The sequence below is a fragment of the Poecile atricapillus genome, chromosome 6 (genome assembly GCF_030490865.1).
Source record: "Poecile atricapillus isolate bPoeAtr1 chromosome 6, bPoeAtr1.hap1, whole genome shotgun sequence".
NCBI classification, from domain to species: Eukaryota; Metazoa; Chordata; class Aves; order Passeriformes; family Paridae; genus Poecile; species Poecile atricapillus.
In genome coordinates this window covers 26,731,033-26,748,526 of record NC_081254.1, presented here as the reverse complement: position 1 = coordinate 26,748,526, position 17,494 = coordinate 26,731,033, and the positions used below count along the sequence as shown (strand labels likewise).

General features: G+C 46.0%; 1 protein-coding gene across 1 annotated transcript in view; it reads left to right on the top strand.

Annotated features, from left to right (window-relative positions):
- Positions 1–17,494, top strand: part of COL17A1 (collagen type XVII alpha 1 chain) — a 34,435-nt gene that overhangs the window by 16,416 nt on the left and 525 nt on the right. Inside the window, exons 23-55 of the mRNA XM_058840808.1 lie at positions 479–541; positions 934–969; positions 1,106–1,159; positions 1,562–1,597; positions 1,797–1,832; positions 2,208–2,270; positions 2,632–2,667; positions 3,020–3,091; positions 3,441–3,467; positions 4,131–4,166; positions 4,712–4,747; positions 4,971–5,051; positions 5,728–5,763; positions 6,436–6,516; positions 7,765–7,818; positions 7,939–7,980; positions 8,689–8,745; positions 8,900–8,959; positions 9,465–9,491; positions 9,568–9,609; positions 9,772–9,828; positions 10,200–10,247; positions 10,881–10,994; positions 11,271–11,408; positions 11,982–12,065; positions 12,758–12,886; positions 13,950–14,039; positions 14,546–14,659; positions 14,915–15,067; positions 15,858–16,253; positions 16,450–16,590; positions 17,107–17,169; positions 17,396–17,467. Coding sequence (XP_058696791.1) covers positions 479–541; positions 934–969; positions 1,106–1,159; positions 1,562–1,597; positions 1,797–1,832; positions 2,208–2,270; positions 2,632–2,667; positions 3,020–3,091; positions 3,441–3,467; positions 4,131–4,166; positions 4,712–4,747; positions 4,971–5,051; positions 5,728–5,763; positions 6,436–6,516; positions 7,765–7,818; positions 7,939–7,980; positions 8,689–8,745; positions 8,900–8,959; positions 9,465–9,491; positions 9,568–9,609; positions 9,772–9,828; positions 10,200–10,247; positions 10,881–10,994; positions 11,271–11,408; positions 11,982–12,065; positions 12,758–12,886; positions 13,950–14,039; positions 14,546–14,659; positions 14,915–15,067; positions 15,858–16,253; positions 16,450–16,590; positions 17,107–17,169; positions 17,396–17,467 — 2,574 coding nt within the window. The remainder of the gene's footprint in view (positions 1–478; positions 542–933; positions 970–1,105; positions 1,160–1,561; positions 1,598–1,796; positions 1,833–2,207; positions 2,271–2,631; positions 2,668–3,019; positions 3,092–3,440; positions 3,468–4,130; positions 4,167–4,711; positions 4,748–4,970; positions 5,052–5,727; positions 5,764–6,435; positions 6,517–7,764; positions 7,819–7,938; positions 7,981–8,688; positions 8,746–8,899; positions 8,960–9,464; positions 9,492–9,567; positions 9,610–9,771; positions 9,829–10,199; positions 10,248–10,880; positions 10,995–11,270; positions 11,409–11,981; positions 12,066–12,757; positions 12,887–13,949; positions 14,040–14,545; positions 14,660–14,914; positions 15,068–15,857; positions 16,254–16,449; positions 16,591–17,106; positions 17,170–17,395; positions 17,468–17,494) is intronic.

The window sequence follows — 17,494 nt, the reverse complement described above, 5'->3', positions numbered from 1 at the left end:
AGAGCCAAGTCTCTTATTGTCAGATAAAACAGAGATGGATAAAAGCAAGAGTTTGGTCCTGATTAATAAAACACCTCCATGATAAAGTTTGATTTCACTATTCAAATCCAGATTTCTCAGCACAGATGAGTATGGCCTAAAGGATTTTTTTTTTGCCAGACTTATAATGAGTAAACAAGGATTGCTTTGGTTTCCCAGATCTTACAGTCAAGTTTGAGTCTGACAGAACCAAAACCACTTTACTGTCAAGGTTATCTACTTCCCTGTTATCCTGATCATCAAAGCTGGGGTATTCATCTTGCTAAAGCCCAGTGATCTCATATTCTTTTCTTGGACAATGCATATCTATTTGGGTGTCTTGAACTGATGAGCAGATTATTATGACACTTGCCAGAGAAGGAAAAACTGTAGATGGGATAATGCAAAAATGGGATCACAGCTGTATTCTACCCTGTCTATTCATGCTCTTATTTTTCAGGTGCTGTTGGTGAGCCAGGTCCGCCAGGGCCACCTGGACCCCCAGGTTCTGCTGGCCTAAAAGGTAAATGTGAAGATGGAGAGAGAGCAGCTGGCAGAGAGGTTAGGAGTAAATGAGCACCCCAGCTGTCCTGCTTCACTTGTGTTGCTCTGCAGTAACCAGAAAAGTGAACTAATGGTCTGAAGCACAGATCCCAGCATCTCAGCTGGGATGGACGGCTTGGGTCTCTTTACTTTACTTAAGCGGAAAACATTTTCTCAATGTCACAAGAACTGAGTTCTCTAAATTTGTTGTCCTGGTTTTCAGGATGCCAGTAATGCAGATTCTTCTAGTGGCTGGGGAAATTCCAATCTGCTAAACACCTGCTGGGTTGTGGATGCTGTTGGGCAAACTGAAAGCAATTATTTAATTTTCTAATTGTGGTGTTACTAAAAGAAAATCCATGTTCATTACAGGTCTCATGGGTTCTCCAGGCCCACAAGGCCCTCCAGGTGAGTGCTGCGTTCCTTTGCTGTGGCATCTAGAGACTGAGGAGAACAGAGTGACAGCTTCTCATAGTTTTTCTACTTCAGTGATGCATTGTGGTGAGTGGGATGAATGAAAACCCCCCATCTCATTTTTCTGCAGGTCCTCCTGGCCTACAAGGATTTAGAGGTGAAGCAGGACTCCCAGGTGCTAAAGGTAACTTCCTCTTCCCCCTGGCAATTAAAGCAGCACTAGCTGAGGTGCTTTTCTAGCACTGCTCTGAGCAGCAGGCTTGGTCTGACCGTGTCACATTTCAATTCTATGGGCAAAGAAAAGCATAAGACTGAAGAAAAGGAAGGCAAACCAAATTTAGTCAGTGATTGCTAGAAAACATTGAGAAATGCAGGAGACATAGAGGTAAGTCTAAGAGAGGAAAAACAATGGGGTGGATGGAGCTGTGTTAAAGGAAAAGAATTTCCAGTTTGAGTTTGTCTGGTAACACAGAATCCATATTTCCCTTATGATTTTTCTTGATGCATTAAATGCCTTTCCCTATCAATATTCCTTATTATTCCCTTATCCTTATTCCTTATGTTCAATCATCTATATATGTTTCAGGTGAAAAAGGAGCCAGTGGACCCCCTGGACCCAAAGGTATGTTGACCACTTAGGTATCTTTTGTGGTTATTTTCTTTAGATTTCTTTAGATATGGATACTGTCTATAGGGTTTACACTTATCCATCTATGGCTTTTTCTTCAGTGCTCTTGTCAGAAAGCAGACTTTATTTTCTCTGATGGAAACATTTTACAATGAAGCAATATCACAGAATCCTTCCCTTTTTTGTACCACAGGTGATCAGGGTGAGAAGGGTTCTCGTGGAATGACAGGTCAGTGGATTAAAGTACTGGAGTAACAGTCAACCTAATAAAAGTATAGCCCAGCCAATCCCAGTTAGCTTTCTGAAGCCTTATAATGATGTTACTGCTTATAGGAGTTTTATTTTTGAATCAAAATTATAAACAAATAGATCCCATTCTTGATTCCAGTAATCCTGGTAACAATCTTTGTGTTTAGCTTTAGGAAAATCTTCTCTCACATGCCCTGTATTCATGTCACTTGAGCATTTCTAATACCCGGAGACAGCTGTGAATCATGAGGCCTGAACATCCTGTCAATGCTGTTTTTCAGTTGCAAAGCAGCAAATATTGCTGACAGAATTGTCCAAGAGTTGTTTGATTCATTTTCGTACTATTTTGCTACAGGTGAACAAGGCTCAAGAGGAATACCTGGACCTCCAGGAGAGCCAGGGGCTAAAGGACCTGTGGGTGGGTACCAGAAAGCAGCTGTATTTCTATGTGAGACAATGTCACTGTGTCCCAGATTGTGTTTCTGTGAGCACAGACAAGGAAACAATATGGGAGTGGAATCATGCTTGTTGTTATCCTCAGTCTTTCCTTTAGACAGCTGTGATTAGTCTGTACACTCAGACTAAATGCCCTACAGTTAAGTTTTGAATGAATGCTTCTTGGATCTTCAGTAACTGCATCCAAGGTTTCTTTGAGATGCAATGTGATGAAAAACCACTCTTAGGTTTAGGGCTGTGCTCCACTTTGGAGGAAGGCAGGATAACTGTGGTACTGACAAATCAGTATTCAGATATCCCTGACAATCTCTTTCTTTGGACAGGACAAGCTGGTCGTGATGGACAGCCAGGTGAAAAAGGTAAGGGCTTCCTTTGAGGCAGAAGTGCAGGTACTTTCTGATTTGGCAGGAGGTTGATTTGTAAAAGGGGTGGGAGAAAGATGGCAGCAGTTCTGTCTCAGAACTGTAGAGTCAACCTGTAAACATGGAACTGAGACATAAATTGAAGCAGGCTATAAACTTGTTGACAGAGTTACCTCTCTACAGAACTCTTTTGTCATTGATATTCTCCTCCCAGACACTGATGTTGGAGGTGGCCACTTGGCTGTGAGAGTACAATAGGTAGAATGTGCTGCAAGACAGCCAAGTTTGAATGGATTGGTAGATTTTATGTCAGTGACTTCTGTCTTGTTAATGGTGATTATATCCCTAGGTGAACCAGGCCTTATGGGAATGCCAGGTGCCAGAGGCCCTCCAGGACCCACTGGAGATGCTGGAGAGCCAGGTAAAAGCATATAGAGAACAAAAATGCTTTTGCTCAGTCAGGAACACAGATATAGTTTTCAATTTCCAGTATTAATTTGAATTTAGGTCTGCTGAGGATCTCTATATTCTTAAGGTGGTGATGAAAGGAAAATACACAGAGAATCTAGACCCTTTATGATCCCAAAACTGCCCACTGTATAAACATCAGCTGCTATGAGCTGATTTACATACCAGTTGCTGTGCCAGTTTCCACCACCTGTGAATTGTATGCTATAATTTCACATAAATGTAATCTTTTTCTCCTTGTCTGTCCTTTTCCTCCATGAAATTTTTTAGACATCTTAAGAGTTTTCACCTTTTTCTAACAGGTCTTACAGGACTCCAAGGACCACCAGGTAGGCTTTTCTACCATACTCCAAGTTATGAATGACGCACTCTGATATGGGCTCAAAAAACCCTTGTAATTTTCACTCTGTGGTGGTCAGGACTTCCAAAGTGATGTCCCAAGGTTTCTGCATTTCCTTGGCTTTTGAGACAGGTTTTGTGCAAGATAGGTAATTTTTGAGCAATGAAGGGCTTTTGAGTGTTTAAATTTTGGCCTAACATAACATTTCAGTTCCCTGTTCATCACTGAAAGTCCTTCTAATCAGCGGCAGAAACAGAAGAGAGGATGTAGCAATAGAGATGGAACAGAGGATGTGACATCTGTAAGCAGAGGTGGTTGGGGGGGACAACCCATCAGTTCATCAGGGAATTCATTCAGGAGCCTCAGGACAGGTATCCATATCTAGCAGAAGCAACAGGTAAGTCTATGAAGCAGTGTCATCATCCAGGGAGCAGTGGGACCAGTGAAGCTCAGGGGCACTACTAGCTCAGTCTGTTCCTCCACTTGCTTAATAAAGTCCTCAGGGACCTGCTTATAGAGGCTGAAAGCTGGGATCTTGAGTAGGGAGCACCTTCTGCAAACCCACAAGTGAAACATCTGGGGTACCTGAAAAACATACAGCCAACAATATTTGCACTTACCATTTTAAATTTTTTTGTCTACGTCACATCAGGGCTTCCAGGCAACCCAGGCCGACCAGGAGCTAAAGGTGAGTTTTGCTTCTTCCCTGATGCTAATTTTCTCTCTAAAGATACCATTTTAGCAAAGATTAAGCTGCTCCACTGACCAGTCCCTGGATCAACAGTGGCATCTAGTGGCTTTGGGAAGGGAAGTTTTGAGAAGCGCGGTAGCCAAAGCTTCCCTGAGTGTACACAGAGGGCAGTGAGGGCATCTGCTGAGGGACTTGGCATGACAGCTCTCCTCTGAGCAAACCTTTGAAGCCCAGTTCTGCCCTGAGCAAGAGTAAGATGCCTGGTGAGTGCAGTGGAAGCTGTGTGCTTGCCTTGGATAAATCCAGGCTGTTGCCTATGCTGGCAGATGTAGTGCTTAGAAAGCTGATCAGAGGGCATCTATGGATTAGCACAGCTCTCTTGTTTCTCCCCTGACCTTCTAGTGCTGTGACTTCTCAGGCAAGAGATCAAGGGAAGAAAGAACAGAAACTACATGCTTAATAGTACAATGTTATTGAGCTTATTATAGCTCTTACCTGCCCCCCTAAAAAGAAACTCAACTCCTGTACCTTTGTTTTCCTAGGAGAACCTGGAGCTCCAGGAAAAGTCATAAGTGCAGGTATGTAATGCTGTGAGGAGTCACACTTCTGATTCAGGAGGATTTTCACTCGTTTTTTTTGTGCCTCCTCAATTCAGACCTGTACTGGGGCTCCCTGTGTTGGAAGACTATATATGCCATATATATGCCTTAGATGTGGGATTCCTTAAGCATAGATTTGTACACATTCACTGGATGTGTGACTGTAAGAGTCTGCATGTAAATCTATGTGTTTGTTTTTCAGAGGGTTCATCAACTATTAGTCTGCCAGGCCCACCAGGTCCCCCAGGCCCACCTGGCCCCACTGGTCCCCCAGGTGTTCCAGGTGAGTACTGATGACTACAAAGTAGTGATAGGTCAAATCCAGAGACTAGAATCAAGCTCTTTCACTGCTCAGGAAGGCAGGCTTGTGTCAAATCCCTTTCCCACCACTGTTGCTGAAATTAAGAAGTGCTTGTTTTCCAGTCTCAGCTTTGAGCTTCAAGGCAGCAGAACTCCTACTCAAGCTTCTGTAAATCTTTCTCACACACACATACACTGGCTGTGCGTGAGCTCAAGCCTCAGACTCCTCTGTTCTAGTCAGACACTGCCCTCCAGCATGCTGGGTCAGGCAGCAGAGTTCCTGAGCCCTGATTCTTCTTCAGGCACTTCTGTGCCTGGAGCTAGTCCTGGAGCTGGTTTGGCAGAGTCAGTCTCAGTTTGCAGTATGGAATGTGAGAGGAGGGTTAGGCCTTTTGCATTCCTCTTCTGTTGTGGTCAGTGGCATTCTGGTTATTTCCCCAGTGCAAAAGGAATCAAGCATTTTAATTGCCAGGGGATGGAAATTCAAGTAATACATGGGACATTGGTGAATTCATACCCCATAGCAATTCCATTTAGTTGTGTAGAAATTTTTTTATAGTCTCAGTTCTTACAAAAGTCCTATTAATTCTTTTCTGCTATTGTAAAACACAACCAGTAAAATCTAATGAAATCTGTGGGTTTTTTTCCTTTGAAACTAGGTCCTGTTGGACCAGCTGGTCTTCCTGGACAGCAAGGTACCATTTTCCTTCAGCTTTGATTATGCTTCTTAAGAGAAAGGACTTCATTAGTTTTACTTTGTTTCTAATTCTCTAAGCCCTTGGCACATTCCCTCTCCCTTTTGTTTGCAGATTTCTTCCTTTCAGTTCATTTTGTTGCATTATTTGGCTTAATTAATCTTGTAAAGAATTTTTATCATTTTTTGTTTTCCCAGGGGAAGAAGGAGGGTGGTAAGAGGGCGATATGAGACAGTGTAATGTGGATGCTGCAAATGTCTATTTTTTCATATGCTATTTTTCCTGAAGGCTGGTATTTCTAAGGCACTTCTCAAGTGCAGTTGCCTTTCTGTGATAGAGGGATATAGCCCAGCTGGATACCTCCTGCCATTTTGAAAGGCAGGAGACCAAACTAGAGCCAAATTTGGATTAATGGCACTGTGAAAGCACTGCCAGTTGGACAGACATCTCTTTGGGCCTGAACAGAGCTGAGCCCTAAGAACTTTTCTTAGCTGGTTTTCTATGATCCTGTTAGAGCAAACTGGGCAGTAATTTCCACACTTGAATGCAGTGTCCCTCAGATCTGGGGTCTGAGTTCATGCTCCTTGTTCTCACAAGAAAAGTCTTAACCTCTTGTTGGAGTAAGTACAAAATGTCTCCCTCTCTCTGTTGCTTTTATTTTTCCTGGAAAAGGCCCACGGGGTGAGAAAGGATCTCCAGGTGAAGCTGTGGTAGAAACCATAAGAACAGAAGTCTCATCATTGGCGTCTCAAAGTAAGTGGCCTTTCCACTCCTTTTCTTGGAGATGGACCAGAGCCTCAAGGCCTGCTCACAGCTACCAGGAGATTCTCAATGTGGCATGGGGCAAGCGTGTGTGTGTGTGTGTGTGTTGTGTTGTGTGTGTGTGTGTGTGTGTGTGTGTGTGTGTGTGTGTGTGTGTGTGTGTGTGTGTGTTTGGTGATGTATCTGCAGTGCCTGCTACCTCTTCTGCCCTCCTCATGTGTGCATCCCAAAGTCCCTTCAAAAGGAGGCAGATGCTGTCAGGCCCACATCACAGAGAGGGAAGCTGAGGAATGGTGGCTGGTGAGCAGCCATTAACAGGGGAGATACAGAGCTGAGAGCTTTCAGCCATTGAGTTCACACAGAGCAGTTCCCTGTGCAATATGAACATGGAACCATCTATAAGAAGAGAACAGTTTGAAAAAGCATTTTAATCAAAGCAACAGAAATAATCTCTCTTCAAATTAAAGGATGAATTCACAGAGGAGCAAATAAATTTTAAAATAAAAAAAAAATCAACATTTTGTAAAAACTTTTAAATTTTAAGATGAAAATAAGTGGAGCAGAACAGAATGGTTTAGCAAGATCCCAGGAAAAGCCTTTTCTCTGTCCAACACTAGATGTTGTTGAGAGTTGGTATTCCTAGGATCTGGGACCTCTGCAAGTTTGCAGCAAGTAGAAGAAGGCATAAAGTGATAAATGATCCTTGCCTGATCACCATCCAAATGGGGTCATGTAGGTTCAGACCATGCTTCAGTACTGTCCAATTCCCCATTCAGGAGTCTTGGATCACAGCATCAATGAATTTATGAGTTCATGCCTCAGCTTGGAGGTGGGTGTACATCACACAGTACAATCAAGAAAACACATTCCAGCTACTTGTTAAATAACTTCTGTGTTATGTTCTCCTCCCAAAATTCACCTCTTTTAAAAAATATTTCCTCTCCTTGAAGTTCTTTCCCTCCTTCTTTTGCCATTTGAGTAATTTTCTCTTTCTCTCAACAACCATTACTCTCCTCCCTGTTTCCAGTATCCTGCTCAGTGCTGTATTGTGCTTCCTGTCCTAACCAAACACATCTCTCCTCTCCCTCCTCTGCTTCATCTTGGGCTTAGGTCATCCAGGCTCCACATTAGTCCACCTTTGATTGTAAGAGCTTCTAGCAGCAATATATTGACAGTTTCCACAGCAGCAATAGCTCCATAGCAACAATTTCCCCTTGTTTGTGTTTCTCTTTTGTACAGTGCTAGGAGATTTACAAGGGCGAGCAGGACCACCAGGTCCCCCTGGACCACCAGGTATGTAACATACAGAGCTCAGTACCTGAGCAAGGAATGCTCACACAGCATGGCACATTTCTGGGCCATGCAGTTTGCTGAGTAAATGTTCCCTAATACCCCTGTTTCTTTTCTCATCAGGTGAATCTGTACAGGGACCCCCTGGACCTCGTGGTCCCCCAGGTAAGAGCTTGTTCCTCTGAAACCAAACTGGAAAGTGTGAGGCTTTTTCCAAGGCCTAGGGCTGGAAGCAGAATGTCACATAGTGGGTTCCTATCAACAAAATTTCACTGCAGCAAGATGCTGCCCAACAAAGAACACTTGCTTTGGCAGAGAGTTCTAGCCATAAGTATTATTTGGTAAAAGCCATACATCTAAGGAAGACACACAAAGTTTTCAATTTGCCAAAGGAAATAACTGCAATCAGTTCCATATTTATTTCTTGTAAAGAAGTTAAGGCTTGTCCAGCCTTTACTTTCAACTGCAGACAAATGGGGAGGCTCTTATCATGAGGAACATATCCCCATGCCCCATCCTGTAACACAGATTTCCCTTTCTCAGCCAGAACAGGGAAGATGTGGGGGGACATGTGACAGGAACAGAAACCCATTCCTTGCTCTTTGTAGGAAAAGAGAACAGGTTTGGTGTGTGATGGGATAGGCACCCAGTACCATAAAGAAAGGAGTTTCTCTGTCCTTTTCTGCTGTGGTGGAAAATGCCAGTGAAGAGTAACTATCAGGGATAGATGTGTGAAGAAAAGTTATAAGAACCTACACTGGGAAAGACTCAAGCTAAAACCGTGGCCGGAGATGTAGCAGCTCTAACATTTACTTATATTGCTGAAGCTGATCCTTCCTGAAGCCTTTCTGTATCCCTTTTGCCTAGGAGAAGGATTGCCAGGACCTCCAGGCCCACCAGGGAGACCAGGATCATCCATGTCCACCTCAGGTAGGTTCTTGCCACTCATTCCATCATCTGCTCCTGGGAATGTCCTGTTGGGGTTCGAGAGAGCATATATATTGCTAGGACCAAGTGGAGCAAGAGACACCTTGTTTCATGTTCTGTTGGATGTCATGAAGAAATCTCTTTGTTTGAATTGCAGAAGCATTCTTCACAGGCCCACCAGGTCCACCAGGACCACCAGGCCCGAAGGGAGACCAAGGTGGGTATATTGTGTGGTCTCACCAAGGTGCTAGAGGGATCTCAGCACCTTAGACTGAAAAGGAGGGGCTTAGGAGCAGAAATTCCTGCCTTTGTGTGTAAGAAAGCTAGCATAGTTGTCACTGAGTAGGACTCCTGTCTGCTGTAAAACAAGTCAGTCTTTGTCAAAGAAATTTATTAGCCTCCAGTACTAGTGTCAAGGCAGTTGCTGTACTCAGATCCCAGCTTTGCAAGCTCATTATACTCAAGAGCATTCAGAACTTCAGATTTGCTGTTGAAGGGGGCAGCCTTTTTGCAAAATGCACTGTGGACTAAGTCAGTTCAAGGAGGTGGCCCTGTGAAGTGTAGCTCAGCTCTCAGCTGTCAAGAAAAGGTGGACCTGATCCCTTTTCCCATTTCATCCCTACAAATTGAAGGCCAAGATGATATGCTGCAGTGTGGGCTGGGATGTTGACGATGAGCATAAAGGAAATCCTGACTTTGTTCTTTTGCTTCCCTCTTCACAGGCGAACGAGGTCCACGGGGATTCACAGGTAAGGATACATTAGTGAGTTTCAGGGTAGCCTGCCTGGGTGTATGACTGCTCCTTCATTTCTGTGTCTCGTGCAGGAGAGCCGGGTGATCCTGGTCTTTCAACATTCTCCTCCCACGGTTAGTGTGTGCCCCCTTTCCTCCTTTGAATTCATTGTCCCTGGGCCAATGAATTGGGCCAAAATCCTGCTCTATTCATTCTAACTTAATTTTAGTGGAGCCAGGATTTTGTCCACATACTTTATTCCTCTGAATCTCTGACTCTCTCTCTCCAACTGGCAGGTGAAAGAGTCACCATACAGGGACCCCCTGGCCCACCTGGCCCACCTGGACCAAAAGGTGAAGCAAAAAATCTTTCTTTTCTGGGGGGTGCCCTCACACAGCCAGGCATGGTTGAGATTAAAGGATGGAACAACCTGGTCCTTTGGGGACTAGAGGTGTGCTCACACCTACCTTTTCAGGCAAAGCAGGACCACAGCAATAGAATGGCTGTGAGCACAAGGCACTTGATGAGGTCACAGAAGGCTCAGGAAAGCTGCCATGGCCTCTTCTTTATGCTCTTTCCCAATAAGCTGGCATTTCAATGGAGTCATTTCAAGGGCTGGGTAGTTGCTTCTCTGACAGCATGTAGCTCAACTCTTTCACATGACCAAGTCTGCAACATGCAGTCACATCCATTACAAGCATCTGTTTCCCTCACTCTTTTCCAGGTGATGCAGGTGTCCCAGGTGCCCCTGGCATCCCGGGAGCATCTCGAGGTAAGAGGCCAGACCATCATTGCTCTCGTATTAAGAAGGAATGCTGATATCCTGGTGGAGGCTTTGAAAAAGTGCCTTTGAATTTTACCAGTGTGGGCACCAACCTAGTGCTGATGGGATTTGTGTTCAAAACTTCTTTTTGCATAATTTGCCTTAAATTTTTAAAATTGACAGCTTTCTTTTTTCAGCTTATTTGGAATCCTTTAAGCTGGAGTTTTGCCTCTGTATGGACAGGTCCTTGAACTGGTGCTGCCCAGGCTCACTGGGATGGGGAGCAGCAGGGCAGTGATGTTAGACTAATGAGCTTGTGGTTACAATCTCCATCTATATTCTGCACAGCACTGCACTCTAGTGCACAAACCCACCAGGTCTGCCTGTACAAGGCCAGGAATGTCTCTGGACTCAGCCCTGCACAGGCTGAATTATGAGATGCTGAATTAATTGAAGACTTTGTACTGCCAAGTAGCCCATGCTCAGACTGCATCTAAAGATGCAGGGGGAGTCCCTCCATATTCAATTTCCAAAGATCTTTCCAGGCCTGTGGGAAGGGCTCAATGCAAGTATACGTTATTAACACTTGGTCTAATGCAACTGTGCCAAAAACACTCCTTCTCCTTAAAATGCTTTCTGTAGGTGGATCCAGACAAATTCAGGGACCCCCAGGACCTCCTGGGCCACCTGGTCCTCCTGGCCCAAGTGGAGGTTCATCTCAAGAGATTCAGCAGTATGTCACTGACTACCTGAAGAGTGAGTATAATGAGATTTTTTTGCTGTGGGGCAGCAATTTCATACCTATCTCTCTTTTGCTCCCAAGGGCCTTATCCCTCTTCCTTTAGAAACAACAGCCCTGCTACTCTGGGCTTATTTCTCCTGAATACTGTGGAGTGCTGTTGTCCACTGTGGCCTCTGTAGAACTGTCTTTCTGTTATCCTGTTCTTTGTCAGAGGAAGAGAGTCTGGTAATTGTGCTTATGGTCAGTCTTCTGTCTTAGTGATTTGGGCATATCTTGGGCTTTCTACGTAGGTGACAACGTCAGACATTATTTGACTGGTGCCCAAGGCCCGCCAGGCCCTCCAGGCCCACCCGGACTCATCACCACTGCGGATGGGGTGACCTTGGATTATGCAGAGCTGGCTACCCGTGTCATGAGCTATATGACAAGTAAGCACTATGTTGGTAATCTCTGCACTGAGTCATGCCCTCAGCTGAGCTTGTGCAGCACCTAGGAGGTAAGAACCAGAGGAGAAACAAGTCTTTAAATAGCAGCACCCCAACCAGGTTATTATTCTTCAGCAGTCTAGGCCCAGGACTCCACATAGCTGAGGTGTCCTCTGAGACTTGTCCTTTTTAATGGTTAGATTAACTAGCAGTTGTGCTGTTTAAAAAGTCTCATATTAAACATTTGCTGTTAGACTCTTTGACACCCCAAAGACCCAAACAGAGGTGATTTTATTAAGTATATGTGGTCTCAAGTATTTGGGGGTTGCCTTGTTTGCTTGGGGCTCTCCTAAAGTAGATGAAATTCCCAGAGCTTTTGGAAGAGGCCTGGAATCTCAACCAAAAATGCACAGAGCACGAAGTTGATGATCAGGATGTGTGAGATCACAACTGTTTCATAGTTGGGGGCATGAGAAGCCCATTCTACCAGTTAATTACTTCATCTTTCTTTTGTTCCTGACCCCTCCTCACCTTCTGTCTCATACTGGCTCATGTAAAACCTTTTCATTCCCATAGGCTCTTCAGGTCGCTACGAGTCATTTTCTAGCTCAGTATCCAGTACATCCACTTTGTACCAAGAACTTCTAGGCCTGCTGCAAAGTAAGTAACCCTCAAGGGAAACATAGGATTGAGGTTAAAGCATCCCATCATCCTGGAAATTTACCTTTCCCTTCCAGTCTCCAGTCTGCAAATGGAGTTACCTGTAGCTGCTTCAGAGTGTTCTACTTTCCAGCTCCCCCACTCTCAGTGTTCCCCCCATAGCCTTGCTGTGTTGTTGTTCTCAAGTTGAGTGGGATCCCCAACTCTGTATTCTTTTCTGTACACACTGTTACTGTGGGTAAATGTCACTGTACTGACAGGTGAATCTCCAGGATGTCATTTGGCTGTCCCTGAATGTATTGATGATGCTGGCCAGCACTCTGCTACAAGTGTCTCTGAAGTGCCACACAGCTCAGCATGGTCTTTGCCAGCTGAACTGCTTTTCATTCCCTTTACCCAAGAAGTTGTCCAGGATGTCCTGAAAAAAAAAGACCACAGGGAGGTCCCTTAAGCAATCCAACTTCTCATCCTCCTCACACCCTTATTATAGGAATTTCCCAGCCTTGTTGCAGATGTCTGGCACTGTATACAAGACAATTCACTCAGAAAAGAGGGAGGGAAGGAACTTTGCATCTATAGGTTTTGATGGTTTCCTTGGTGTTGGGAGCTCTACTCACAGGCTGGGAACTCCTCCCACTTGGTGTCTGTGAAGCAGCTGGACAGCCTTAAAAGATGCTTTTTTTCATTTCTAGGAGAAGAAATTCGTCAGTACCTCATTGGACCCCAGGGCCCACCAGGACCTCCTGGTCCAGGGGGAGATGGAATGTCTCTGTCACTGGATTATGATGAGCTGACCAGGAGGTTTATCAACTACTTGTCAAGTAATAGTTTTATTAGTGTTTCCCTCTGTTCCTTTGGGAGCCCAGCACAAAGCTCATGCTGTCAGACAGTTGAAACTATTCTAGTGCTAATTGTATGAATCCCTATGTACAGAGACCTCCTCGCTGGGACTGTGGGAGACTTGTATGAGAGCAAAAATACCCTGTAGCTAAGATACTATCCACAGACTAGTAATGAATCCTTTGTTAAAAATTGAGCTTAGGAACAAAATTTCATCTTAGCCATCTTAGAAGTCCCATCAACATCTATAAGTGCCTTTCTAACGTTTATCTCTGTGGTCAGGATATAATTCCCTGTGAAAGAGTTGGTCTGTTCCCACTTTGTGTCAAGGCAGCTCAGGCAACAAACTCTTAGAAGTTAGTTGAAACAAATTCTATGTCTCTGCTTCATTTTCCCATCTGTAAAGGGATGATATGGCATATAAGAACTGTTTGACAGAGAGGACCCTTTGAGCATCCCCAGCAGCAGTGCTAAAATGTCTAATCCTGGTAGCTGCAACTGTCTGCTTAAAAACACAGCTTGGTTTAAGCTCAGTTTCTCTGAACTGCTCTTTGAGACCAGATCTCATTAGTGGACTGCTCTTACGATGGAGGGAAATTCCAGCAGAACTGCAGTGTAATGGCAGCACTGCAATGGCTCAGGCAGGACAGCTGCATTTTGGCAGCAGGGACGTTTCATTAACGCAAATCACAAAGAGCAGAGTGTTGCCCCAGAGCTGCAGACACAGGGAGAGCAGCACATGTATCAAGTGTGGGTTGCAACTGAGCTGCAAGTCCAGGGGTGCCCCCACCACGTCATGGATTTATGAGGTCCAGAGCTTTTGCCAGGAATAGAAGCCTGCTGCCTGCCTGTCTGTGGGTATCCTTGGCATTGTCAAGGCAAAATCACAAGTCCAGAACAAGGTTTGAGCTGTGGCTCCTGACACAGCCTGCTGGTGGGAACACTCCACTCATCAGGAGCCCCTCTTACACTGCCTGTAACAAGACCTGTCTGCCCACACTGTAACAGCCTGTGCTGATAATGTGGATCTGTTTGATTTTGCAGATTCTGGGATGAGCATTGGACTGCCTGGACCACCTGGGCCTCCAGGGTCACCTGGTATATCTTACAGTGACCTGACAGCGTACCTGCGAAGTAAGCCAACTTCTTCACTCCCCTGCCATGGGGCTCTACATCCCCCCAGGATATTTTTTACAGCCTTAGTCACATAATTTCCCTTTTTGCCTATCATCGCAAAATAACCCTCTGATGGTCCTTTGTCCTCAGCAGCACTGCAGGCCTCTGCTGGCACCTGCATACCCCACAGGGGGCTGCAGCTGGATCACCATGCTCCTGTGAGGAGCAACAGCAGTGAGACTGTCTTGAATATGGGCATGAAGAAGCCTTTATTACACCTCTTTAAAAGTATATTTTTAAAATAGGGACTTTACTCTCTTTGGAATCACCTGACTGTCCAATGTGACATCTACATGCAGGAAGTGATGTACACCAAGAAGGCTGCACCAGAAAGTACTGGAGAGAAAAAAATTCTTCAACTTGGCTGTATTCTGTATTGTCATAAGTTGTGTTGTCAAGGAACATTCATTAGGGCTGTGGTTGTTTGGGTGGGTGACTTCATTTCCTTCCCTTGTGTCTTACAGACTCTGAATTCAGTGGTGTTGTTGGGCCCCCTGGTCCTGCAGGTCCCCCAGGACCACCAGGGATCCCTGGATCACCGGGCACCTCTCTGGAGGACATTTCTGCCTACCTTCAAAGTAAAGCACTTGGGTTTCTCACAGCTGGCAGGGTGATTCGGTTTGTAGATGCTGGGGGGACTGAGGCTGGGATTTAGCTTAGCAGAGATGTGACTGGCAATGGGAACAAAGTCCCTGTAAAGAAAACAATTTTGTCAATGTTGTCTGTAAAGGGATGGAAGTTGGGGTTGGAGCCTTTAAACTTCCAAGATCTCTGAACATGTGAAATTTCCTTATCCTCTCACTGATGATAAATAATTATTTCTCTCTCTCAAGATGTTGGATACTCTTCCCTTTCTGGAGTCCGGGGCCCACCTGGCCCTCCTGGCCCTCCAGGACCACCAGGCTTCTCTGGAACCGGCCTCCTGTCCTATGCTGATATCACCAACAGCGACGAGTTCAGGAGCGAGCTGATCCAGTACCTGAAGAGTAAGGGAACACCATCCATCCTTCCTGCACACATCCCAAGACATGCTTTACCTTGTGTAGGTGACTGGCTCTGCCACAGCTGAGAGATTCCTGTAGGAGCTGAGCTGAGATTCCTGTAGGAGCCTTCCCTGAACTGGGGCTACAGCAACGCCTTCCCTCTACAGCCAGGTCTACAGGAGTGTGCTGCACCCTTTTTTCTCTTCTCAGCCCAGCTGCCAGCCAAAGTCTGTGTTGTGAGACCACAGGGACAAGCACTGGGTAGTTAAAATTGGCCTGTGCTGAACATGGGTCCAACTAAGGTCACCAGCAGAGTTTTACCATGGGGAAAGCATTTTATTTGGCAAAGACCTGCCCACAGAGCCATGGCTAATGGAGGGATTGGAAAGCAGCACTGAGCTTAATGTGAGGCACCAGTGGTCTGAGCTTATCTTGGCAAGTCATTCAGGGCAGGGTTTCAAAAACACCTCAGTTTTAGCAAACTGGTCACAGAATGGCTTTTTTGCCAGAGGTGCTGAAATTTGCCTGAGGAGTGCACCCTTCTGCAAAATCATTGGGCATGATCCCAAGATTGGGCACTCAAAACTGTGGGAGAGATGGGAAGGAGAAGGATGTCTTGCCATCTTTAGAGTTCAAGGTTGGTATGTGCCTGCTGCCTAAGAAATGGCATGGGATGAGGGTCACTGTGATGGTTGGTGGGACAGAACTTCACACTCCAGTCTTCATTCAGGTGGTAGCACAGGACCTCTGTCAAGCCCGGTGTCCCTGAAGTTTCCCCTCTTGTATTTTGCAGGTGATGAAGTTCGAAGCTACATCTCAGGACCCCCTGGCCCCCCTGGGCCACAGGGACCACCAGGACCCAAAGGAGACAGTGGCTTTGTGTCTGAGTCTATGTCTTCATCGTACCAAGGGTTACGAGCTTCTGAGCACTTGCATGGAGGATCCCTTGGTGCTGAGGGCTCCCACGGGGGCTCGCTGGGCACAGGCAGCTCCAGAAATAGCATGTCCTCTTACCATGCCTTAGTGGGCAGCAATGGTGCTTACGATGCCTCTATGGGCATTGATGGGCTGCTGACAGAGGAAGAATCACACAGGAGATCAGCAGGGTCAAGCAGATCCTACAGCAACTCCTTTACCGGTTCCCTGGATTACAACGAGCTGGCACTCCGTGTGTCAGAGAGCTTGCAGAGTGAGTGCAATGCCTCGCTCAATGCTCAGCCTGACTCTCCCTATCTCAGCCTACAACTCCAAACCCCCTGTGCCTGGTCATGCTATCCACCTCCCTCTCCTTCCTGCTGCCTACATGTCTCCCTTATGCCTTCTGCCTCAGCATGCAGCTACAGTTCTCCCAGAGCTCCTTTCAAATGACGTCTTTAATTCCGCAGGCCGAGGTATTCTCCAGGACCTGATGTCTTACACCGCACAGGGCCCTGCAGGTCCCCCAGGCCCTCCTGGTCCCCCTGGCATCAGCAAGGTCTTTGCAGCCTATGGCAATGTCACCGCAGACCTCATGGACTTCTTTAGAAGTGAGTGACGTTTTGTCTTGGCATTTCTGGCTCTTACATATTAGATGTTCTAACCTTTGCGCACTGCAAAAGTCAAGGTGTGGAGTTGAAGGTGGATGGTCTTTTCATCTCCTTCCTTCCTTGCTGGGGAGGTGCAGTCTTATCATTAGGAAGGACATCAGTTTTTCCCACTATTTGTATGAAACTCATCCCAAACACTGAAGGCCTCTGTGCTTACAAGCTCTGTGGCCCGTTTTAACATAGCTGGGCTGGCACTTGTGCAGAAACCCAAGCCAACTGCTCTCAGATTCCCCACCCTAGTGACAGCCAGGACACCCAGAGAGAGGGACAGTGCTGGTGAAATGACATCACAGCCTGTCTTTGGGATTTTGTTAGGACCAAAATCCTGTTTAGAAACCTTACTGTCAGTCTAATCCCATCTAACCAAGAGCAATGTCCTTCCACTGTGACTCAGCTTCTCTGAGTGGGCAGTGGTTTCTCCCACTCATTCACTCTCTCCTTCATTTCCCTCTCCAGCACATGGTGCCATCCAGGGGCCACCCGGTGAAAAGGGAGAGAGGGGTTATCGGGGACCCAAAGGTAAGGCTTGCCATCCTTTCCCTCTTCAGCCTTGTGATGCCCAGGAAGCAGCACTGAGACCAGAGAGGTCACAGCACTGCTCAAGGTCACATCCGCTCACAAAGAAGGTGGCACCTTCAGGATCTCAGCCAAAACATTGTCCTGACTTGGTGTCCCTTCCCCTGGCCTGTCTCTGTCTGTGGGTCACTTGTGCTCAAGGGCAAACTTGGTCTTCTCATTCCTTCAGGTGACCCTGGGCCGATGGGTCCACCAGGACGACAAGGGCACAGGGGACCAAAAGGAGAGAAGGGAGAGAAAGGTAGGAACACATACCATCCCCAGGAGA